At 41.7% G+C, this 26633-nt stretch overlaps 1 protein-coding gene across 2 annotated transcripts in view; it reads left to right on the forward strand.

The window, feature by feature from the left end:
• PIK3CB (phosphatidylinositol-4,5-bisphosphate 3-kinase catalytic subunit beta) overlaps window positions 1-26633 on the forward strand; it is a 169868-nt gene that overhangs the window by 105557 nt on the left and 37678 nt on the right. For both annotated transcript variants that reach the window (XM_075861286.1, XM_075861285.1), the window contains 9 exons: window positions 3032-3255; window positions 4432-4614; window positions 6330-6497; window positions 12041-12124; window positions 13935-14183; window positions 15786-15882; window positions 15964-16094; window positions 18188-18241; window positions 21462-21650. In XM_075861286.1, the coding sequence (XP_075717401.1) occupies window positions 3032-3255; window positions 4432-4614; window positions 6330-6497; window positions 12041-12124; window positions 13935-14183; window positions 15786-15882; window positions 15964-16094; window positions 18188-18241; window positions 21462-21650 (1379 nt within the window). The remainder of the gene's footprint in view (window positions 1-3031; window positions 3256-4431; window positions 4615-6329; window positions 6498-12040; window positions 12125-13934; window positions 14184-15785; window positions 15883-15963; window positions 16095-18187; window positions 18242-21461; window positions 21651-26633) is intronic.

A 26633-nucleotide genomic window follows, 5' to 3' on the forward strand; every position in this document is an offset into this window, starting at 1 on the left:
TGCTGTCTTATACCGACATATTAATGTTACTGAAGTGTTTAGACAGTGACTAGACATTCCTTCCAGCCAGGACGGGATGTCTATTCACAATCCCGGCACTTCGTTAACGTTTCTGTGGTATTTACAGCACAGCAAGCGTAATCTCGCGAGATCTCACTGTAAATGACAGGTTACAGGGAGATTACGCTTTGCTCTGCTGTAAGTACCAAACAAACGTTAACGAAGTGCCGGGATTGTGAATAGACATCCCGTCCTGGCTGGAAGGAATGTCTAGTCACTGTCTAAACACTTCAGTAACATTAATATGTCGGTATAAGACAGCACATAGTGAACAACGCAGTGTCACTATGTGCTGACTAAATGAATGGAGAGAAGTGCATGACGCTGATTGGTCAGCGTCATACACTCCTCTGTACAACGTCCACTTGGGCTAAAGTAAAAACGCCCAGATGTTACACACACAATACACGCCCACTTGTACTTAACTTTAAACACGCCCAGTTGTACTTAAGAGGCTCATTTGCATAAATATAAAAATGCTCATAACTTGGCCAAAAATGTTCGTTTTTTAAAAAAAACAAACGTTACTGTAATCTACATTGCAGCGCCGATCTGCTGCAATAGGAGATAGGGGTTTGAAAATCTGGTGACAGAGCCTCTTTAAGTTGTCCTCGAGAATTGTCCAAATTCTATTTAGCTATTTGTTTTTATATTCATCCTGAGTGACAAACAAATGTAAAATTGTGCTCCCACACGGGACGTCACCAAATTTCTAAGGGCCAGTTCACACAGCGTTTTGTGGCTCAATTAGCGGCAAAAAGGGCCGGGAGGCTTTTTTTCACTCAGTTTTGATGCCGAAACCACGTCTGAATCGGCGCCAGAAAAGGTCCGGGATGCGGAAGTGTTTTTTTCCTGTGGCGGCTTTTAGTCGCTCGTGGCGAAAAAAAGCGGTTCCGCCGCTGACCTCCCATTGATTTCAATGGGAGGCAGAAAAAACATTTTTGGCTGCGTTTTTTGCCCGCGGTGCTCAACGGCCGTGGGCGAAAACCGGGGCAAAGTGCAGGCAGGTCAAAATCTGTTTAAGGCAGATTTTTTTTCTGCCTGCAAATTCCTCCGAGTGAACAGGGGCCTAAATGGCAAATCTGCCTAGATACAAATGTCTCAATACCTCTAGAAACACATCTGCTGAAGAAATAGAGCAAGCATGTTGGGGTTAAAAAGTAAACGGAGAGTATGCACACAGGTGCAGGTTCCTAGTGGTTCCAGACCCTGGATTTCCAGAGATTTGAGCATCTGGGGACCTGATCTATTCATTCCTGCATGTGATCTCTCTCCCCCAAGTCCTGACAGCTCTGTGGCAGAGCTCTGTATTAAACCAAACCCAGAGCTGTGGATAACCAGCACCATCTCTCTCTCCGGCACACAGCGAGATCACGAGCTCATTTCCATGAAACTTGTTTTAAGTGATTTCAAACATCTGACAGCACCCTGAAGGTAGACAAGGGTGGGGGGCTGGACGGAGGAAATAGGCATTTATTAAAAACAAACTAGCGCATTGTGTACTGGGAGTTGGAGCTAAAGTCTCCTAATCAATACCATCTCTAATAGACATGTCAAATATAAAACTATACAAAGCAACCATATTACTAGAATTATTATGTTCTATACAACCCGGTCCTCTCAGCCAACTACTTATAGCAGATTAAGGACACGTTTAGACGTGGTGCAAAATTTCTGCTTCAGATTTGTAAAAAAGCCAGTTACTTGCTATGTACTGTACTTTTGTTGCAGATTTTTTGGTGGGGAATCATACGTTTTGGTCAGATCACAGTTTGTGCAAATATTTCCACAAAAGTGTGAATACACTCTTATAGGCATAATGCTCACGACCCATTCATTTATATGGCGCCATACACAAGACCGCGATGTTCACAGATCCGTGTGGGGATGACAAAAACTCGGGCTAGGGCTCGGCAATTAATTGAAAAAAAACAAAACGTAAATTTATTATAGATAACCGAGGTCATCTTGAGCGTCTTGTTCGCTTTTTTTTTTTTTCCCCCTGGCTTTAACAGTATCTGCATCCTCAGAAGATGCAGCTGAATCCTATGGTAGAGCAGGGAACAGTTAGTTCTCTGCTCTACTATTCATTGTGTGACATAGGCCGCTCATCGCAGACCGACGCAATGACCTAACTGCCTCGCGCCTGTCTGTGATGAGCCATGAGCGGCTCAGCGTATATTTTCAGAGTCCGCTGCACTTCTGCCATATACCGGAGTTTCAGGCAGCTTATTGGTCCACGGTGTCTTCAATGCCCGGCCCATATACTTTTTTAGCTTAAATGCCCGCACGCCATGGTAAACGGACAGTGCCCGCCCTAATGGTATATATACACGGATGATGGGGGTTAAATCCAGGGATGATGGTGGGCTGGTATATACAGGGGTGATGTGGGTCCCTCTATATTATCCCCATCATCCCTGTATATATCTTTGGGGTGGACACTGTTCGCTCGCCATGGCACGTGCGCATTGAGGCTAAACAAGTAAATGGGGTGGGCGTTGAGGACACCGTGGACCAATAAAACGCCGGTACATGGCAGAAGTCACGCAGAATCTAAAAATATGCGCCGAGCCACACAGACTGGAGGAGCAGAGGGATCTCCTTCACTCAATGTTGGAACGGGGTTAGGTGAGTATATATTTTATCTTTATTAGGCGCTATGGGGGCTTTATACTGCGTGGGGCCAGCTATATGGACATTATACTGTGTAAGGGGCAGTGTCGGAGGTATATTATATACAGTAGGATACAGCAGGCTCAATGGCGTGGCATGCAAAAGGGGTGTGGCCTAAAATTGTTTATTAATCGTAATTGAGGTTACATGTTCAATTAATCATGATTTTGATTTGGGTCCTACCCTAACATGTACTTGATAGCAGTTTTGCCTGAGTAATATGGTCTATGATTTCACAAGGTACTCCATAGTATTCTGAGTGATTTATTATTATTTATTTTTTTATAAATTGTAGGTCTCCATGAATTTGATGCTCTTAAGGATAATGAGGTCAAGGAATTTCGGAGTAAGATGAGGAAGATAAGTGAAGACAAGATCCAGTCCATGCTTAGTTTGACCTGGTTGGAATGGCTTAAATGCACTTTTCCTCCTGAACTCGAGTCTTCCATGCAGGATAACGTTCAAGACAAGTTGTCTGGTAGAAACTTGGTGGTGGCCATCCACTTTGAAAACTGTCAGGTACAATGAGGCTTTCTCCATCCTTTTTTTTGTGGCAATCCAAGTCATTTCATAAATTCCACAGCGAAGAACTGCTGAAAACCATTATATGGTGGACCATCTTGTTGGGAACCCTGATTATTCTTTGTTATTAAAGCTAGAAAAGTATGGCATACTGCAGCTCTGACATTTCTTATCTCTTCCCTTATACAAGGGCTAACATTCTGTTATGATCAAGATTTGTTTCCCAGAATGACATATAAATACATAAACTTTGTAAGTGCATCCACTTTTATTCCTTGAATGGTTTATGAACAATAGAAAATCCACTTGGATGTGTTCCAAAAAGAACTAAAAGGTGTTATGTGGGGACCAAAAATGATTAGCAATGTTGTCACTTTAGTATGTGAGTACGCTGCTAATATACTGTACACTCCGGTCAGGCTGATTTTTGAGATTTTCATAGTTTTATAGCGCTACTGGGGGACCGAAAGTCTAGTTGCGCAGCCCTCTTTGATGACGATATGACTCTTCATCGTGTGACCGTCTCTGCATTACTCTATGTACAAACAGTAGTACAGCAAGTACATAGCTTACAGCGGGGCCAGTCACATGACGAAGAGTCGTATCGTCATCAAAGAGGGCTGTGCAACTAGACATTCAGTCCCCCAGCAGCGCTATAAAATTCTATGAAAATCTCAGAATCAGTGCGACCGGAATGTATATTAGCAGTGTACTCACATACTGTAGTGAGTACACTGCTAATAATGTTTGGTTTCTCAATAATCCCTTTAAAATGAACAATTCTGACGTCTAGTCAACAAATGATGAAGGTCCCATAATAAGAATGGGAGGTGTAGTTCACCAGGTATATGTTGCACTCATGTTAAAAAATTGAATTTTTTGCCTGCACACTATTACTGCACTGGAAAAACAATACGCGCAAGTTCAAGCTCTGTAGAGAACAAGTGAGCTGTATTGAAATGGGTGAGGACTTATTTACGTCCCATAATATATTGTCTGTCGCCACCTCTTATTTGATTTATAACACTGGGTTCTCTGTACTGACGTCCTTGGTCCTTCAGCATTAAATGATTAGATCAACCCAAGTCCATTTTTGTGAAATTTAGCATTTGCCTGTTGTCCATAGTTCTGCTATTCTTTCATTGTCATATTTTTTTTTTTTTATCTATTCAGGATGTCTTCAGCTTCCAGGTATCTCCAAACCTAACCCCTATAAAATTGATTGAACTAGCGATTCGAAAGCGGTTAACCATTCATGGCCGTGAAGATGAAGACGTATATCCAGAAGATTACGTGCTCCAGGTCATTGGGAGACTGGAATATGTTTTTGGGGAATATCCTTTATTACAGTTCCAGGTGAGGGGTTACAGATGAAAGGTCTTTCCTTGAGCCAAACTAATAATGTGATGGTAAAGCAAGAAAATCAATATGAAAGATTGTTCAATGAACCACTTACATTAAAATGAGAACAATTCATTTAGAAGGGGGAAGGAGATTCTCTTGCAATCCGCTCATATCCATCATAAATCTGCAGTGTACACGATCATATTGCTGCAGCCCCTCTGTAGGTTAAATGAAGCATTACACATTTCTCCATCAGATTTTAATGCCCTAAAAGGGATTATTTAACTCACCCATGGCAGAGTGTGAAGGATATGTATAGATATCAATAGGCTGCAATATTATATATATTTAAATGGACACTGTGGTTTTGGAACATCTGCCATCTGGCTTTGTGCTATCGTCTCAGGACCGTCTCCAAACCATTTGCCTTAGAGAACATTGTAATTATTCAAAGGGATATTCAAGACCCTCTATTGTGCAATAAATGGGTTCTCCCATCAGGACAACCCTTATGCATATGTCTATGAGCCAGAGCAGAGAGCCTCTACCAGCAGTGGTCCTCAATCTGGCAGACTTGCATGGTCCATGTATTACCAGGACAACCAATCATCTAAGTGGTGTGATTGTAATACCACATTTTCCCTGCCCAGCTTCTTGGGAACCAGATCCAATCACTGCTGCGGATCCCATATGATAAGACTACCTCTTTAAACTTTTTGTATTTATACTTTATAATCTTTGACCTCATGCCCACCACCATATTGTGGATCTGTACAGTTTCTGAATTGTACGAAGCTGTAATGTGTGCCAATGGACTCCTGGCATATCATATTGCATCTAGGGGAGAATAACTCTGTAGCTGTCCACTTTAAATGTTTTGCAGATCAATATCTTGTACGTTATTCGTATACATGATAGCAGTCAATGACTTGATAAGTTGATGCATTAAACAGACTATACTTTGTCCATACAAGGAGGTATTATTTCATAGGCCTAGTGCAAGGTGTTGAATATAGCAACATGGCATTTGTTTCTTAGGCCTGATTCACACGAGCGCTGCGCATTTCGGTCGTGAAAAATTGCAGTTTGTCACGTCCAAGGTGCATCCGTGCTCAGCGCTGCGAGACGCGATGTCACGCATCCCCCATAGTTGAGAGTCGAGGGATGCGTGAAAAGATCGGACATGTCCTATTTTCGCACGGACCCTTCACACGGTCTGTTGAAACAACGGCTGTGTGAACGGCCACATTGAATTACATGGGTCCGTTGGACGGCCGTTTAACACGTTCGTGTGAATCAGGCCTTAAAAGCTATGTACACCTTTGACTATTTATAGAAAAAATGTCCTCAGTGTGTTTGGTGTAACTTTGTAATTAGTTTTTATTTTAAAAAAAGTTTTTTCTTTTGGTGATACAGCTGTTCTGTATTCTCTATACAGAACCGCTGTATCGTTCGTTTTTACGCTGAATCGCCCATCCCGCGGACCCTACCAGTTCAGTGTCGGCGGGTCCTGCGTGTCTGTGACACACCGGATCCACCTATAAAGGATCACATCTAATTAGATGTGATCGATTAGAGTGCGATATGTTCAATCCTTGGGAGACCGTTCTATAAAATAATCCAGTGCAGTCTTTGTAAATAAATTATTTGCACATATGTTTTTTCATTTCTTCGTTCATCCTTGGTCCAGTATATGCTTCACCAATATGTCTCCATCTCATTTCCAGTATATCACAAACTGTGTAGTGAATAAGACCCTCCCGCGGCTCATGCTAGTTGAGCGCTGTAATATTAAGAAGATGTTTGACCAAGAAATGAGCGCCATTGAACTAGCCGTGAAGAGGAAACCATCTTTGCCACCTTTACCATTGCCCCCCAAAACTCGTGGTGCCTCTGTGAGTAACCTGATGATTGTAATGTATTTATTTACTAAATAATAGACTTGTGACTTTTTTTTATTTTGTTTTTGTATATTTTCAGATTTAAATGTGTACACTTGGTTTGGGTAAATGAATTACATTTGAGTATCACTTGCATTTTGCTTTAAAGGCCCTGCAAATTAAAAGAGTTTGTCGTGCTGAGACAACCCCTTTAAGATCAGCTGATCACCATGGGTCTGGTTTCAAAAACTCTCAGCAATCCTGTGACACATCTATAGCTTGTTCCAGAGCCGCTGTTTATAAAGGCGCTCCGTTCTGAGTAATAGAGGGGAGTCCCATCTGGGAGTCCACTTTCTATGGCGTCCATATGCCCTAAAATTGCGTCCGGAAAGGGGTTGTCTTGATATGACAGTCCCTTTTAAACGTAAACTGATTAAGTGGCCGTCGCTCCCCTCTGGCACTTATGTCCGAATATAGTTGGTACATCCAGGTTTCTGACCACAGAAAATATATTTGCATGTATGTTAGCAAACCATAGAGATCGACCAAACCTTATGTATGCTTTATATTTATGACTACCTCTCCTTATTCACTGTAGCCACATATATGATCAATACAGTCATACCTTTATTGGAATAGTATAAGGATGATCTTGCCTAAAGGTTTATAGGGTCTTACAGTAATCTTTCAGCCTCTTAATGATCACATGCAGGTTGTGAGACATGGGAGTCAATTTGAGCCAATATATCCTGCCATGTCTGATTAATTGCCATGCGGGTGGAACGTTTTAGTCTGAACTAAAATAAGTTCTAAAATGATGAACTTTAAAGGGGTTTTCTGGTCTTTAGAAATTGTGTGCAGATGTCTGAACTGCAGTAAGATTAGTCACTTACTAATGTGCTGTCTGTAGCTGAAATGCCTCTGTAAGTAAGTCACATGACTATTCTCCTGTAGTTTATCTCCTGCTTTTCTGACCCTCAGTAGACTGAACATGTAGTTATCCCCCCCTCTCTCTAGTACAGGAGGTCACACATCACATGCTGGGCAGCAGATAGTGCAGAGTCTAGCAGCAGAACAGAAGAGCTGTGTCTATGTAGCAGACAGTGATTAATTACAGCACTACCTTACACCTTGTAATAGAGGGGCATGTAGGCAGCTGTGAATACAGTGAAACCTCTTCAAAAGACCATTTCTGTGTGAAGACACATCCCCTAGTGGACTCCCTAGAAGAGGAAAGGGAAATCATGGGTGCTGTAGTCCTTTACATGGTACTCGTGCTCAGAGCAAGCAAAACAAACAAACCCAGAGATACTGTACAGAGCTGAGCAACATGATGAAAATGAAAAATAACTACAGTACTTCTTAGCTATGGTGGCCTCACTCGGTGACTATTCAAAACCATACAGGTAGTTGTTTGTTTTTTATAATTTTGGAAAACCCCTTTAAATAGGAAGTGTGTTATCCTAGGTACATTTTATCTTTCTGCTTTATTCATAAAGGGAAGTGTTTTGTTACACATAGGTTGAGTTTATTATTACTCCATTGTACATTAATAGGTGAGAAATGCCACAGTATTGAATTAAATAGACTGTACAGAAGGATTTATCATATCTAAAAGCTTTTTTAATGATGATCTGACAATTCTTTTAACAGTTTAGGCTTCGTTCACATATCCGTTAGGGTTCCATTCTGACGGAAACCTCAGACGGAACGTCCGAATAGAGCCCTAGCGGATATGTGAACGAAGCCTTAGCTCTATATTCTTAAAGTGTATCTCTAATGTTGTTTCTTGCTGGAAATTTAAAACTGAAGTCGGCAGACGCGGCCTGCAGATTGGGCAGTACTATTGCTGAGGCACCGTATAAGTGCAGTTGCACACGACCAAGATCGGGCCGTGAAAAACGGCCCGAGTGTCGGCTGGATTTGCCGGCCTGACCACAGTACAGGTGAATGGGGCTCCTGGCATCATAGATATTTTATGATACTAGGAGTCCCTGCCTCCCCACGGAACTGCTGTTCCGTACTGTATAATTTTTAGAAGTTCTGTGAGGAGACTCCTAGCATTATAAATATCTATGATGGCAGGAGTCCCCTTCACCTGTAGTGCAGTCGGGCCGGGAAATCCAGCCGAATGAATTCTTGATTATATATAGATCTACGAGATCTAAACCTTTGTACCCTGCCATGACTGATGTTTTCATCTCCTAAGGTTAATGTTAATAGGAAATGGATTTTATTTACAAAAAAATGTGATTTATATTTTGACCTGTCATCTGACTGACAAACATCTTTGCATGTATGCTGACATCTTTCCCCTTATCCTGTTGCATCTCATTGGAGGTAATTTATCAGCCTTTCTACACCTGTTCTTTGGTGTAGAAAAGTCGCATTTTAAAAAGAGGCGCCAGTGCCTCTTTTTGGGGGAATTAAGTGTGGCTTAACAAAGGGGGTGGAGCCACCACAGCCTGACAAATTTTTATTACATATGAAAAGTTTGATGAAAGTGCACTTCTAGCAGGTCGTGGTGTGGGGGTGATGTTTGGAGCGGGCTCACCTGCTCCGTACACAGCGGGTGTCAGCTGTGTATTACAGCGGACACCTTGGACTAACGGTCAGGAACAGCGATCGCTAATAAAGTTTTTAATAGTGTAAAAAAATAAAAGTTTAAAAAACGCCCCTTTTCTCATTTTTCCTTTAAAGCAATTTAAAAAAAATAAACAAAATTGGTATCGACGCGTCCGTAATAGTCAGAACTATTACAATATACCATTATTTGACCTGCATGGTGAACGCCGTAAAAAATTTAACCGCCAGAGTCGCTGTTTTTTAGTCGCTTCATATCCCACAAAAAAATGAGCCCTCATACCTTTCAATCGACGGAAAAATAAAAAAGTTATGGCTCTCAGAATGTGGCGACAAAACACAAATGTTATTTTTAACAATTAGTTTCTTCCTTGTAATAGTAGGAAAACATTTAAAAAAATATGTAAATTTGGTATCCCTGTAATCGTATTGACTGGTAGAATGAAGTGAACATGCCATTTTTACCGTACGGTGAAACACGTAAAAATTAAACCCCTCAAAAGATTGAGGAATCAGTGTTTTTTTTTCAAGATTCCCAATACATTATATGGTACAATAAATGGTGCCGTGAAAAAAACGACTACTTGTTCCGCAAAAAACAATGGCTTTTGGAAGGTGGAAAAAAAAATGAAAACGAAAATCCAGAAAATGGCTGTGACGGGAAAGGGTTAAGTATTTTGAAGGCAGTTTTTAAAATGCAGGCCATTTTAAGGTGGATTTTTGAGGCGTGTTTTTTGTTTTTTTTCGTTGTGAACCTTGACCTGTAAAATCCGCTAGCGTTTTTTTTTTAACGAAAAAGCATCATAAACCGCGTCTAAACTAGAATCTGCTCCAAGATGAGCCATGATGACTTTTCTGTCATGAAAAAAATATCTGCCCCATTTAAATCAATTGGATGCACATTTGAGGTGTTTTTTTGCTCTGATTCCAACAGAGAAATGCGTCAAAATCAGTGAGAAAAAAACTTTGTGAACTTACCCTAAACGGTTGATTCTGACCTCCTGCACGCTTGTTTGGATAATTTTTTGCCACGTTTTTGACCACATTAGATTCATACGGCAAACAAAAACGCAGGAAGAAAAGGCTTAAAAAAAACACTGGCGTTTTGAAATCTGCCTCACAATTTCTGAAGGAATTTGGAGGCAGCTTTTTTCTGACAGACAAAAAAACGCTGTGTGAACGTCCGCTTGTATTATGTCCACGATTACTATAATGTGTTCGCAGTCATCCTCGGTTGACCCTGAGAACATGTCTTTTGATCAGGATACTTTAAGCAGCAGTTCCTCTCGCATTACGTAAAGCTGGTTGAGTTTTTAATAAATTTCACCAACGATTCACCTAAAAGGCTGGAATTCCATTGAACGCGTTTTTACCGCAGTTTGGGGCACTCCTCACGCGCTGCAGAATTTGTTGCAGATTTAATGCGTGCTGCAGAAGCAATACCATTCAGATGCATGGAACTGATTTTGAGAGCCAGATATGAGTCCAATAATATCTCTGTGCAAGAGGCCGCCTTGTGACTTTCATGTACTTCTAAATTGCTGTGAAAAATGCATGGCAAGGGCTTGTCCACACACAACGTAATTTCTGCAGCAATTCCGCTGAAAGTCAAAAGCTTTCCGCTGCGGCAAAAACGCACCATTTCCTGCGGTTTTTGCGGCAGAAAATGGTGCGTAAATTGCTGCGGTTTTCACAATGTTATCCTCTGAAAAACGCAGCAATTCTGCACAGTTTCCGCAGCAGGAATTGACAAGCTGCAGTCTGAACGTTACGCTCCGCAAGTCAATTTCGGCTCGGAAATTTTAAGCAGCGTCTGGATGAGATTTGTTAAACCTCATCCACTATGCTGCTCCTGCATTCTGCTGCGTTGTTTTGGGCCGAAATTCTGGCGGAAAAAAAAACACGGCAATTCTAAAGCGTGTGGATGAGTCCATCCATTTTCCCACGAATCGCTGTGCCTTTGCGATGTAGTTTTGGTCCGTGCGTCTCTTTTACAGGTGAACCACATGGTTTTATGCTTCACCTCTATGCGTTTTTTCAATTTCATCAGTAAATATTGTGTTTTTTAGAGGTGCTTCAACATTACACACCTGCATGCAACATTGAAAATTCTATGCCCAGCATGGCAAAACAGTTGGGGTATGTTCACATGGTTAGGAAAAAACGTCTACAAATACAGAGCTGTTTTCAAGGGAAAACCGCTCTTGATTTTCAGACGTTTTTAATTAGCGTTTTTTGCAGCGTTTTTTACGGCCGTTTTTGGAGCTGTTTTTCTATTGAGTCAATGAAAAACTTCTCCGTGTACTCCCGTACACTTCCTGATTAGGTGGTCGGGAGTTATGGAAACAGCCAAGCTCGCTGAGCTACGCTGTTTCCGTAAGTCCCATAGAAGTGAATGGGAGTTACGGAAACAACACAGTTTCCGTAACTTGGGAGCTACAGAAACTACTAGGCAGCAGGAGCCGAGTGAGGTAGAACAGGGTTTAGGGTGCCCCGTTCTAGGGAGAGGTGCAGGTCACAGAGGTGGGGCCCGCATCAATCAGACGTGGATATGCCATAAATGTCCCAGATGGGAAAACCCCTTTAAATATCTGATAACGTACGATCTTCAAAACACAAGAAGTGGTGCCTTAAGATGTTCTGTGTCTTACCCATTTATCATGCTCCATTAACTTAGGCCTTATTCACATGTGCGTCTCTGATTTGTGTCCGCAAAAAATGTTCAGTTTTTCATACATATGACTGTTCGTGTTGCGTCACTGTGGTTTGCGGGTCATTTGTTTTCTCGTCCTTCTCTCCAAACACATCCTGGATTTACTTTTTTTAATTTCTTTAGCAACTGATGCATGAAAAATGGACGTCACACGGATGTCTGTCTTGTGCTGTCCCTGTTTTTCATGCACCCGTAGACTTGAACGAGTCTGATCCTAAGTCACATAAACTTTCCTTATAGCTCCGTCTGGTTTCTCTTGTAGATGGTGACTAAGAGTGTATGGGATTTCAATGAGACCTACAAGATTACTCTGATAAAAGGGAGCAAACTGAACACCGAAGATACAGTAAGATTTATCTCATTTTATTCATTCATTACTGAACTAATAAACCTGGTGATTTTTTTTTTTTCATTTTTCTATTCTTTTTTTTATTCTTCCTGTGATATTTAAAGGAAACCTCCAGTTTTGTGTATTCATTTATATCTATTTTTTTTAATTTTATTATTAAAATATAAGTTACCCCGGTCACACACTTGCAAAATATCATGGTCACTTTTTTTCACGCTTCACGCATCCCCCCCCCCCGTAGACTTTAGTCTATGAGGGATGCGTGATATCGCATCCAGCAGCACAGAGCACGGATGCACCTCGAACGTTAAAAACAACCGTTTTTCACGTCAGAGATGCGCAACGCCGTGTGAATCTAGTCTAAGTAAATCATTAACATTAATAGCGAATGCCTGGTTTTGGAATTCATCTTACGTCCCTGCGTATTCAATAAATAAATCCGACACCTTTGACGATAACACTCCTGTTTTTGTAGTGCTAAGAGCGATTTATACTGTTAGGATAGAGAGATACTGAAGTTCTGCAGTGTCCCATAGTTCCCACTTTATACATTTCCCCTGGCAAAATGCGGCCACATATAAGAAAATGTTATTTATTTATTTTATTTTTTTATACCCAGCATTCCTAGTTGTCCGTTTTTGTTTTTTTTTGCAAAATAACATTTTATTGAAGTTTTACAGAAAGGAAAAATGCAAATGACAATGCGCATAGGCGCCACAGTACATCAAATAACCGAGTAAATGTTAGAATTCACAATAAGGAGGCTCGTATGTACATTACTTTATAACCAGATGAAACAAAACATATCATTCAAACTGAACCAGAAGGAAGTATGAGCATATTGGTGTAAATTCACGTCACTTGCACCAATGTCAAGGGGGCGGGGGTAGAGAGGATAGAACGGGAGGGGATAGAAAAGGAGAGAAAGGAAATGTGCACGGAGGGAGTCCTTCACAAATATCAGATCTAAAGTGAAGGTGTAGGAACTAGTTCCCTGCCAGAGTAACCCGCATCCTAGTCTGTACCCCATAAGTGTTGAAAGGAGCCATTTTTGCAAAATTCAAACCAGGGAGCCCAGATCCTCTGGTACTTGGCATGAGAGTGAAACTCAAGATACGAAAGCTCCTCCATTCTCGCCAGTTGGGCGCCTTTCCTAAGCCAATGACTTATAGGTGGCATAGCCTCAGTCTTCCAATACAACGGGATTAGGGAATTGGCCGCTGCGGTCCGTTTTATTTTTTATGCGATCCCCACCATGTTTATAAGAACAGCTTTGTGGTGCTGTCTCCTTAAAGGGTTTCTCTGGTTGTCAGGCGTTGAGCTTATTTAACTCCATGCCAAATGTGCGGACAATCTGTAGTGTGCCTGTGCAGTCCCTGAGCTCTTAGGTACCACACCTTATTTACATTCATATCCATACAGGATGTTCTATGGACGCATTGTATATATAGAGTTCAGCGTGCACAACTTGCCCATATAAGCTCCTGCGTAATTGCGTACATCACAACTTTGCTTTAAATTCAAGCTCTGTTCATATTTGCATCATGCCTACCGCCAGAGCAACGATAACTATGATGGCTCCATTTTTAAATGGAACCCAATGAATCCTGATAGATCCCATTGACAGGATCTGTCAGGGCTCCGGTAGCTTTGATTGCAAGATTGCAGTATTCTACTCGCCAGAACCCTGACGGAACAGGAAAACGGCAATATGAACCGGGCCTGACTGTCCTGAAGAGTGAAGATGTTATCAAAGACTCTCCTTTTGGATTGTAGACCTTTAACGTTGGCTGTTGTGTGTCCTCAGGTTGTGGTGCGGGCAGGCTTGTTTCATGGCACTGAACTGTTGAGCAAACCCACCATGAGCTCTGAAGTGGCAGGAAAAAATGACCACCTGTGGAATGAAATACTTGAATTTGACATTTATGTATGTGATCTACCACGAATGGCTCGTCTCTGCCTGGCTATCTATACCGTACTGGACAAGACCAAGACAAAGAAAGGCAACAAAACCTCTAACCCCAAGTACCAGACCATCAAGAAAGCTGGGAAAATGGTAATTTACTCTTCTATCCAGCTTCTGACCATAAAATACATTTCTTCTATTTTGAAAAGGTGCTTATTCATATCCGAGCATACTTCAACTTTGCATTCTCCAAAATATCTGATGTTACATTATCATGGGAGGCAATTATTATTATTGTTATTGTTTTTGTTTTTTTTAAATCTAATTCAGGTTACATTAAATTGCTTAATCAGTTGAAGGGGTTTCTTCAGGTTCAGCCCCTTTGATGCTGCAGGCAGGATCCTTCAAAGTTTGCCAGTCCCAATTTTCCAAGAAATTCTCCGTGTCATGAGAAGTGTAAAGCCCGGTATCCCCATACGAAGTGGCACACCCACTTTTCAATATTGAAAACGTACATAAACCATTTACCATTTGCCCAGAAAGCCGTCTTGATTTCATGAACCTGATCTGCTGACGTTGATGGCCCACTTCTTAAGTTGTTAAACTAACCTGTCCAGCGCTTCTTTCATGGTAGCAATTCAGACATCTTGCGCTGTCATAACCTCTAAAACCTAGGTTCGTTAACTTTAGTTTGGTAGCATATGCCATGTCTCAAGGGGTTATTAAGTCTCCTCATCTTGTGCTTTTAATGTACTTTGATGTAATTTATTGGAAGAGGGAACACTTGGCTTAGAAGCACGGCTAAACACTGGTCTAGGTCATATATGGCAACAGGTTTTGAAATACAGATTAAAGGGTAACTAAACATTCAACAAACTTCTGACATGTCATAGTGACATGTCAGAAGTTTTGATTGGTGGGGGTCCGAGCACTGAGGCCCCCACCAATCTCTAAAATGAAGCGGCAGAAATTCTCTTGTGAGCGCTCAGCCGCTTCGTTTCTGTTCGGCTTTTTGCGGAAAGCCGATGCATCGGAGTACGGGCTCATAGACTTTCTATTGAGCCCGTACTCCGCTACATTGATTTCCAGAAAAAGCTGAACAAAAATGAAGCAGCTCCGCACTCACATCAGCGCTTCTGCCGCTTCATTCTAGAGATTGGTGGGGGCCTCAGTGCTCGGACCCCCACCAATCAAAACTTCTGACATGTCACTATGACATGCCAGAAGTTTGTTAAACGTTTAGTTACCCTTTGTGTCCTGGTGCCTTTCGCAGACAAAAAATTAGCACATAATATAAAGGGGCGTTACACTGAACCTGTGGATGCCAAGTCAAGGATTCAAGTGATTCATTTGATCTTTCGATTAAATCAGGCTCGTCAACGATCAAATGATTCAAAATATAATGTAGCATTTTCCCCATTGACATTGCAGCATTTTTATAATGTGTTTTCCAGCGCCGTAGTGATGCAGGTTTGTGCCGCATTATTACCATAATGTTTATGTAGCCTACTGGGTTCCCATATACGCTGATCCAAATAAATGTATCTGTTTTCTTTGGGTACTATTACGTGGCCTCATCTGATATGTGTGCTAACATTACTGGTAACCGAAAGGGACATTTCTGTTATGATCGATATAACTGTTTGGAAATGAATGTGTTAGATAACTGGTATATAATGTGGGCTAGTTTTATTTATATTGGGACATTTTTTTTTATTGTAATGTTTTTTTGATAATCTGTGCCTTTCACAGCACTCTCCTGTGGCCTGGGTGAACACTATGGTGTTTGACTATAAGGGACAGCTGAAGTCCGGGGAACATGTGCTGCATGGCTGGTCATCATTTCCTGGTAAGTATGAGCTGTAACGGGAATATCTTCATGTTCTAGTTTGCACAACTAATTAACCTTCATGTCTCGTTTTCCTTCCAGATGAACTTGAAGAGATGTTGAACCCAATGGGAACCGTCCGAACCAATCCCTTCACTGAGAACGCCACAGCACTGCATATTAAATTCACGGCGTACTCGAAAGTCGGCATTTATTACCCTCCGTTTGACAAGGTAACGATTTTAGTTTTTGAATTTTCCGCTATGAGGAATTATCGATCCCCTTACTGTAAAAAGATCATTGAAGTCACTACATAGTTCTGTGTTCTATGTAAAAGTATATGGCGCATTATTCCCATTGTAATGAGCAAGTGATTTTGAATATTTTTTAATTAGCATTTCCCGAAGTAACAACCGTATATAGAAATCCTCGAGTTACCGTCTTCTGTGAAGCTGTTAAATATTCTGTCATTTCAAAGCTGGTTACAAAAACTTTGCACACGTGTACATCTTACTGCAAACCTGGTTCTCTACAAGGTAAGGCTAAGTTCACACTTGCGTTGTATAATCCGTTACTCTGATCTGTTTTTAGATCAGAATAATGGATAAAGACTGATCCATTAAAAATCCCATTGAAATAAATTAGATTTTTAATTGCATCCGTTTGCGTCCGTTATGTTAGTCATCTATTTTTTTTGACGGGGGTAAAAGTGCAAAGTACAGGACTTTTCTCCGTTAAAGAAAAAAAAAAAAAAAGGATGTGTAACGGACGGGTTATTTTGGGCATTGGTGTCCATGTAAAACGGATACAAACAGATTGTAATCCGTTGGTATCCATTATTTTGATTTCAATGGGATCCGTTTTTATCATTCTGATCTAAAAACGGATCAGAGTAACGGATTATACAATGCAAATGTGGACTTGGCCTAACTACAAACATGGTGCACTTTTTTTTGTACATCTACTCCTGCCATCTAGGAGTTTGTAAAAGTTGGGACATATGCCTATTCTTGCTGTGCTGATGGCCACATCTTGTCATTCATCTTACCCAGAAATCAGGGGGGCAGGTTTACTAGTCAAATTAAGCCAGAACTCCGGTGTACATGTGTGCGCCACATTTATTAACTGGTTTAGACCTTTTTTGTGCTACGTTTGACAAAGGGGCATGATTTAGCAGGAAAGGGCTGTGGTCTAGTGAAGATGGGGCATGGCCCAAAATGTACCATCGTGCGCCAAAATTTAGGTGAAAACTGGCGTAAACGAAGCCAACCAAGAGTTGGAATAAAGAGGAGAACCGTGTCTAACATGTCTACAGCATGCACCAATTTAGCGAGAATTTTACACAGTCTAAAAGTTAGACCGGATTAGTAAATCTGTCCCATTTTATCGAAGAAATGGCAGAATCAAGGCCCAAAGACAAAGGTTATAGTGCATTCACTCTCAACGATGGAATAACAGAATAGCAATAAAAGCAGGTGTATAGTACATAAGTACTACCTAGAGGTTGTGGGGGATCGTTGGGGTCCCGGAAGTTCAACCTTCACTAATCAGGAAGTGATGGCTTCTTCTCGCGACGTGCGATCATATACTAATAGTGCGGAAATCTCTTCATTGCTAAAAAATAGTTTTGTAATATACACTGATTAAGAGGTATGCGGAGTCTGGTATCACCAGCAATGAAGTACGGCTCTGGTGACGTGGGTAATTGAAGCATAAAACGCCACATTGCTTGGTGAGACTCTAATAGAACGTCTTCCATCCATAGAGTTACTTCAGATTATGCAGTGGCTATGTATGGTGTAATCTTGTAGAGCTGCATGTTCGTTCCTTTGTGAATTGTAATATTCTATGTTGTTACAATTAGCGCACTCCCCATCATCCATAAGCTGATCATACGCTAGAGATTTTGAACGGCTGAAAAGATCGATTTAGACCATTTTTCTGCCAAATGTTTGCGTGACCTGAACAAGCGTGACAGGAACAAGCGTGACAGACGCCAACCGAAGACAGATATCTGTGCAGTCCTTGGAAAATCGTTCATCGCAAACCACAGATCTGCACCCATCCATAAAAGCCCTGACCAGGCCATAGATCAAGGCAGAAACCGATTGGTTGATTTGTCGTTTTTAACTTACAAGTCATTCAGCAGACGGCCGTTTGAAATCCCTAACGTATGGCCGGCTTTACTTCTTTACTGTATTCTCCTCCTCCTACAGTACTGGAAAGGGAACAGCTGGGTTATAAGTTATGTCGCCCATTCACATATATATTAGTATGTTACAGGTATATATACTCACTGTCTAAACCAAAACATTTCTTTGAGTAGATACTTGAAAAAGCTGCAGAGATTGCTCGGCAAAGTGACAGCCTAAATATATCGGTGAGTTCCAGTTTTTAATGGGATATTGTCTGTGATATGCTGTAACTTTAGATTAGTACTCAACGTGTATACTGAACTCCCATCACAGATGTAATGTGAACAGAGCCTAAAGTAAAGCATAGTTTTTTTGAAGGTAAGGCTCTATTCACACAGGGTTCGAGTGTCGGCCGATAAAAATGGCCGTTTTGGTTAGTTTTTCTCGGCCGGTTTGAATCCGTTCCGGGCCGTGTTTCTGTTTTTAACGTCCGATTTTGACCGTCTTGCATCCGTTTTTTTCCCTGTCAGTTTTAAAGACGGATGAATCTCATTTGTAAATTTTTTTGCTCTGTAGATAATGCCACACACTGCCCTCTGTAGATACTGCCACAGCCCCCCTGTAGGTAATGCCAAACAGCCCCCTGTAGATAATGCCATACCGCTCCCTGTAGGTAGTTCTACACAGCACCCTTTTACGTAGCACTCCCCCATAAATGACACCCCCCCCCTACCTTTCTGTAGATAGCGCCACTGTAGGGGACCGTTCCAGGAGAAGTCTGTGACTTCAGGGACTTCTCCTGGAGCGGAAACACCAGCCACAGCGCCGGGGATCCCGCTTCAGAAGTCCCTGACGTCACTGTGTCTATATATGGACAGTGAAGTCAGGGACTTCTCCTGGAGCGGAATCCCCAATCCCCGGCCACAGCATTGCCGAAGCTGTGGCCGGGGATTGGGGATTCCGCTCCTACAGGGAGCAAAAAAATGCCCTCCTCCTCCTCACATGCACTTCGCACTGTGAAAAGGAGGAGGAGGGGAGAGCGACTGAAGACACGGCCGTCACTGGGAACACATTCAAGTGATGGCCGTGTATTAACCTGCCCCATAGACTTCTATAGGGGCTGGAAGAACGGCCGAAAATAGGACATGTCCGAAAATCGGTCATGTGAATAGCCCCATAGTCTATTGTTTCTACTGCGCCCGTGTGACAGCCGTTTTTTTGAATGGCCGTGAGACGGCCGGGAAACCCTGTCGTGTGAATAGGGCCTAACTATTTTTTCTGCACAGTTTATATATCTTCAATTCTGTAAAATGGTTTTAAAGGGTGACCATACACTTGTATGTAAGAAACCTTGGGCTGAAAGACCATAAATGTGTCTCCTATAATAAAAAAATCAAATACTCCTCTATCCGGTGCTGGGTATTGTTGATGGCACCGTGTAGCACAACACTAATTCATAAGGTGAAATGAAACTTGTGGCAAACACGAACTTCCGTTTCTAGTCTGGGTTACGGTTGATCTCTTGCACTGCACAATTGTCAATCTCACAGATTCTTACTTCCCTCTTTTTCTGGATCACACAATCATCCATCCCTGCACAAAGCTGTGTCGTCATCTGCATTCATTTCTACAGGTGACAGGCTAGAGCTATAGACCATGAGGATTCATACACTTTACGCTCCTAACATGCATAGTGATGTATGCAATAAATGGTATTATATCTCTACAAGTTTTATTCTGCCAATATTTACCAGCGAGCATTGCCCTAAAGACTCTCAAAGGAGAATCTGTTCCTACACACATCAACCTGTGCCCTACTCTGTACTGATGAGGAACACTGCCGTCTACAGATGGGGGTGTCTTAGGTTTGGCTGATAAACCAAGTCATGTTTTAATGTTTTTTAAAGGGTTGGATATTGACGTTACAGAAAAGCCTCCAATAGGTGGCAGAAAAGAGACCATTTTCTGAATTTTTGGATGAGAGCTAGGTTACATATCCAAGGGTTACGACCCATTACTGGGACCATACAGCAGAATAGATACTGGTCACCTAAACCCCCACATGCAGACACTGGATCTATTATGTTTAGAGGGTTGTGTTACAGTTTTATTTTTTGCTTAGTCTCCTGGTTGCAGATTTGTGTGGTGTTTAATGGTACACCAGAAAGTTAATAAATAACATGGCCTGGGGACCATTTCATCCCACTGAGTGCAGGAAACTTACAGCTCCTGCTGAGCTTTTCAGGCTATGGTTACATTTTAACTTTTACAATGACAAAGGGAAATTCTTTTTGAAAAAGATAAATAAATACAAAAAAGTAATAATGGTAGTCCAGAATCAAATGACTACGAGATAGCTGTTGCTCCATAGACACCCATTGGTAAAACATTATAGTTCCTGTGGCACAGCATTGGCATTACACATTTAAAGGTGCATTAAAAAATAGAATTGATAAACTCAAACCCCTAAAAGTTCCCTCAGCCCCGTATGGGTGGAATAGTACGCACCAGTTAGTGTTTTTTTTACAGATTGTAATGGGGCCCAAGATCTTCAAGTTGCCACCAAGTCCCTCCCCCTACAACTATGTTCCCATCATGCTTTGTGGCGGTGACAATATGTACTCGTCATTCTAAGGCCCAGTTCACACAGTTTTTTTTTTTGTTTGTTTTTTTACCGCTGATTTTGACTGGTTTTTTTTCAGCGCCAAAAAACGAATGAAACTACCCCTCATTGATTTCAATGGGAGACGGAGGCGTTTTTTTTCCACGGCTACTTTTAGCTGCTCACGGTAAAAAAAGCAGCATGCTCTTTCTCGATGCGTTTCCGGCTCTAACCTTCTAACCTCCAATTCAAATCAATGGGAGGCAGAGAAAGCGTTTTTTCGTAGCGTTTTTGCCCACGGCGCTTAATGGCCGTGAGCGAAAATCAATGCCAGAAATTGCAGGCAGGTCATAATCTGCAGTTTTTTTTGTTTTTTTTTTAAAATATATTTAATTTAGCATTGATAAGCGGCAGAACTACTTTTTTTCTAAAAGCGTATCTGGCATTATACTATGCTGCTCTATTTAAAGGCAGGTCCGCTGTACTATTAGCCCAAACGGCACAAACGAGTGTTTTATAAAAAATATACATATATGGTGCAAGTCTTACAAAGGTAATAGAACACTGCCACCTAGTGGAAGGTCTCATTAACCATGGTAGAATAAATGGTCAAGCTAAACCAAACCATGTAGTACCTATTTACTTATAATTACAGCTAGTGTAGGTCTTCTCAATGCAAAATGCTAATGTCTCTGATGACCACAAACCATCTAGAAGTACTCTTTATATAAAAAATAATAATATAGCAAACACATACTATCCTAATAGGTTTTTACACCAGGCCAGTTTTAGTATTTGATATTTACTCTTCATTCATAGGAAATAAGCTGAGATAATCATTAGAAATTATGTCCAAATTACAGGGGCGTGGAGGAAAGAAATTTAATATAGAGCTGAAGGAGATCATGGAGAGGGATCCACTGTGCCAGTTGTGTGAGAACGAGAAGGATTTGATTTGGACATTGCGGTACGACTGTCGGGAGAATTTTCCTTGCTCGCTCCCTAAATTATTACTGTCTGTCAAGTGGAACAAGTTGGAAGATGTTGCCCAGGTGAGTTTGGACCTGCACGGACCGCCAGTTTCTACTTTCTGACTATAGGTGAACGCTTTCTTTGGAATGTATTAGGTCTTCTATGTTTCCCGTGATTATGTTTATCCATCTTGGTCGTAGTCGTCTTTTTATTTTTTATTTCAAGGCTTCCTTACATAATCACTATGAAGAAAGAAGGAGCTCGTCTTATACCAGACACTAATGTTGTACGGCTTTTCTGACCTAAGCATACCAAACTAATATAGAGAAAAGTGTTGGTTGGAGTAAGTGCCTATTATAAACACTTGCTCGAACAGTGACGGAATTTAATAACTTGCTTTTAGTCCGCAATTCAAAAGTGATCTGATGTCTGACTATCCTGAATGGGGGTTCCAGTGTAAATTATTGTTAAATGGGTTGTCTGCTACAGGCCAGATCTTGTGTTATGTCCTATTAGAGCATGTTGGATAACTGAGGAGTGTTTCCCTAGGGGAAGGGTCCCAGCAGTGCAGTCAGCATGTCTGGAGGTTATCTACAAACAAGGCCTTGTACAAATAGGACAACACCTATATCTGCAGTGTGTGGTGACAGCAGTGCTTTTTATTAAAGAGACTCTGTCACCAGATTATAAATGCTCTATCTCCTACATAATCTGATCGGCGCTGTAATGTAGATAACAGTAACGTTTGTTTTTTTTAAAAAACAATCATTTTTGGCCAAGTTATATTTTATATTTATGCAAATGAGCCTTTCTAATGGACAACTGGGCGTGTTTTCTCTTATTTCCAACTGGGCGTGTATTGTGTGTGTAACATCTGGGCGTGTATTGTGTGTGTAACATCTGGGCGTGTTTACTTGTTTTACTAGCTGGGCGTTGTGAATAGAAGTGTTTGTCAGCATCATATGTCAGCATCATACACTTCTATTCACAACGCCCAGCTAGTAAAACAAGTAAAAACACGCCCATATGTTACACACACCATACACGCCCAGTTGGAAATAAGAGAAAACACGCCCAGTTGTCCATTAGAAAGGCTCATTTGCATAAATATAAAATATAACTTGGCCAAAAATGATTGTTTTTAAAAAAAAAACAATCGTTACTGTTATCTACATTGCAGCGCCGATCACATGCAATAGGAGATAGGGATTTGATAATCTGGTGACAGAGCCGCTTTAAAAAAAAGATCTATTTTCACCACGTTATTAGTGATTTTAGCTTTATGCTAATTAGTTTCTTAATGAACAACTGGGCGTGTTTTACTATTGACCAAATGAGCGTTGTACAGAGGAGTGTATGTAGACTGCGTTGTTGCTCCTTGTCATTAGAGTAGGGTTTTGGTTGGCTGTGTGAGATGACTGTGTAGTGGTTCTCGAAAGGTACTGAGGTAGCGACGTATACCACTGTATAGGCATACAGTGAGATACATTGTCCAAAGTGTCGGCAACGCTCTGGCCAGAAATTACGCTCTTGAAGGAGCCCCTGACATCACCGTCCATAAATGCACAGTGATGTCAGGGGCTTTTAACTACGGAGTCCCCGGCCAGATCATATGGACAGTAAGAACAGGGGCTTCTCTAGAGCTGGAGTCCCCGGCCAGAGCGCTACCCATGCATATGGCCAGGGAATCCGTAGTTGAAAACCCCTGATGTCACTGTCCATATACAAACTGACATTGGGGCTTCCTCAGGGCCGGAATCCCCAGGCCAAGTGTTACTTCACGCTTTTACTGGTGACTCTGGCCCTGGGGAAGCTCCCGAGGTATATGTGGCATCTGTCACACCTTAGGCTGGGTTCACACAGTGTTTTTTGACGCGGAAACCATGCCAAAAAACTTGTCAAAAAAGGCCCGAAAATGCCTCTCATTGATTTCAATGGGAGGCGGAGGCATCTTTTTCCCGTGAGCGGTAAAACCGTCTCGCGGGAGAAAAAAGGGACATGCCCTATCATCGGGCGTTTACGCCTCTGACCTCCCAATGACATCAATGGGAGGCAGAGAAAGGCCGCGGGCGAAAAACGCTGCGAAAATCGGCGTGCAGGGAGAGGAAAATCTGCCTCAAACTTCCAAATGCCTGCAAAAAACTCTGTGTGAACCCAGCCTTAGGCTCCCATGTTAAAAATAAATAAAATGAAATACATTTTAAAAAGTATAACTCGCGCCATATATTTTTTTGTGGGATCCCTCCGGATGGATTAGCGTAGTCTACTACATTATTCCATCCTCCAAAATAAAGTTATACCGATGTATACCAGCCCGACAGAGGCCAAAATGACACTCTCTTTTGGCCTATGTTCGACTAATTGAGCGATACGAACACGTTTAGCGTGTACGTCGGGAGCTTTCCTGATGTACATTCTAAACGTAGGGCTAAAATGTAATGTGAACCAGGCCTTAGTCACCTATCGGTAGCACTAGAAAAAACGGTTTACTTCCTCTGGAGGAGAGCTACTCTGCTTGTTTTTTTATAATTACATTGAAAACTGCCACCAAAAATCGAAGTCTTTTGGGGCTGCAAGTCCTTTGACTGACATCTGATGCCAGTAGTGGATGAATTTGACAAGTTGGGTTTTTCATGTTCAGTTCTATACTGACCCCTAATAAAGGGGCTGTCACTTATCGCATTCAACCAAGTCACACTGTCACCCTCATCCGTTTTCTTCTTTTGCTTATGATGATCTGGTTCCCCGATGGAATGGTCATATCACCTTGGACATCAAGAACCTCACTATTTGTGGCGAATTCTACTATGATAACTTGCACGTAACCAGTAATCCAGCCATTTACTAGGTCAGCCCAGACAGTGAAGTGCATCATGTTATCGTATTCCCCCACCCCTCGTAATCGTGGGGCATTGTTAAGGCACATGGCACTTTTTCTGTTTTTGCTTTTTAAGCTCTAGAATTTGTTGTCCGCAGAAACAAAGAAATTGGCATTTTACATGAAAAGAAAACACAGCTGGACTGGGCTTTAATAAGATGGTTTCCTGTCTGTGCTCCATGATTGGAGGTCGTGTGGGTGCAGAGCTGTTTTTAGACATCCTTTGGTCTCTGGGCGTCCTCCGGGCTCGCGTTTTGATGGCTGATTATCTCTGCTGGTCACAGAGCTCCTCTGTAGCCTTAACTTCCCTTCCAGATTTGCAGCAGTGGAATGTAAACATGTTGCAAGCTGTATTTTCGGAATTTCCTCACGCCTGTCAGGTCACTTAGACCTCTGCTTCCTTCCAAACCACGGCTTGCACACTTACTATCCGAAAGACGTAAGAAATCCTTCCCTCCAATCACAGTTTGCCTCCGCTTTGTACGGGGGATATACACGATGACCACAGGCATATAATCTGCCATTCCTTAGAAGCTTTTCAGTATATTTACGATTTATAGTTCACATACATTACTTTTGTTGGGTGGGATTAAGATGTTTGTAGCTCTCGGGTTGATAAGAAGAACAAGTTTTGGAGACGCTATTAAAACTTTTCCTGTAATAATGTTCATTCATACCGGTTATTGGATATCTAAATCAACTTATTGTCAGTTTTTTTTATTTGTTGAGCTTTTGCTACTGACCCTTTTAATTCTGGGTTTATACCCCCCCCTTCCTTAGACCCCCCCCCCAATCTGTACCACCTATTTTCCTGCTGCCCAGCGCCCCCCTCATCACCTCCCGCCCCCTCACCAATGATTGATGGCTGTTGTACACCGCGTTCCAAATTATTATGCAAATGTTATTTTTCGCTGATTTTCCTAAATAGTCATTTGAAATGACAGTCAGTATAATCTTCAAGTCATCAACCGTTGGAGTATAATGCGAATTTTATTGAACAAATCTCCTAATGATAACAGATTTTTTTTTAGAAGTAAAAAACTCAAAATGCACTGTTTCACATTATTCTGCACAACAAAGATCAAAACATTTTAAAGGTTGTAAAGAGAACTGAAATGGTAATTTGTTGAATTTGCAGCATCAGGAGGTCATATTTACAGAAATCCAAACCTCTTTTAATCCAAAAAGACTTAACAGGCCAAGTTACATGTTAACATAGGACCCCTTCTTTGATATCACCTTCACAATTCTTGCATCCATTGAGTATTTGGACAGTTTCTGCTTGAATATCTTTGCAGGATGTCAGAATAGCCTCCCAGAGCTTCTGTTTTGATGTGAACTGCCTCCCACCCTCATAGATATTTTGCTTGAGGATGCTCCAAAGGTTCTCAATAGGGTTGAGATCAGGGGAACATGGGGGCCACACCATGAGTTTCTCTCCTTTTTATGCCCATAGCAGCCAATGACACAGAGGTATTCTTTGCAGCATGAGATGGTGCATTGTCATGCATGAAGATAATTTTGCTACGGAAGGCACGGTTCTTCTTTTTGTACCAGAAGAAAGTGGTCAGTCATAAACTCTACGTACTTTGCAGAGGTCATTTTCACACCGTCAGGGACCCTAAAGGGGGTCTACCAGCGCTCTCCCCATGATTCCAGCCCAAAACATGACTCCGCCACCTCCTTGCTGACGTCGCAGCCTTGTTGGGACATGGTGGCCATTCACCAACCCTCCACTATTCCATCCATCTGGACCATCCAGGGTTGCACGGCACTCATCAATAAACTACTCAGTTTGAAAATTAGTCTTCATGTATTTCTGAGCCCACTGCAACCGTTTCTGCTTGTGATCGTTGTTTAGGGGTGGCCGAATAATAGCTTTATTCACACTTGCAAACCTCTGGAGGATCCTACACCTTGAGGTTCGCGGGACTCCAGAGGCATCAGCGGCTTCAAATATCTGTTTGCTGCTTTGCAATGGCATTTTAGCAGCTGCTCTCCTAATCCTATTAATTTGTCTGACAGAAACCTTCCTCATTATGCCTTTATCTGAACGAACCCGTCTGTGCTCTGAATCAGCCACGAATCTTTTCACAGTACGATGATGACGCTTAAGTTTTCTTGAAATATCCAATGTTTTCATACCTTGTCCAAGGTATTGCACTATTTCACGCTTTTCGGCAGC

The sequence above is a fragment of the Rhinoderma darwinii genome, chromosome 4, assembly GCF_050947455.1.
Source record: "Rhinoderma darwinii isolate aRhiDar2 chromosome 4, aRhiDar2.hap1, whole genome shotgun sequence".
NCBI classification, from domain to species: domain Eukaryota; kingdom Metazoa; phylum Chordata; class Amphibia; order Anura; family Rhinodermatidae; genus Rhinoderma; species Rhinoderma darwinii.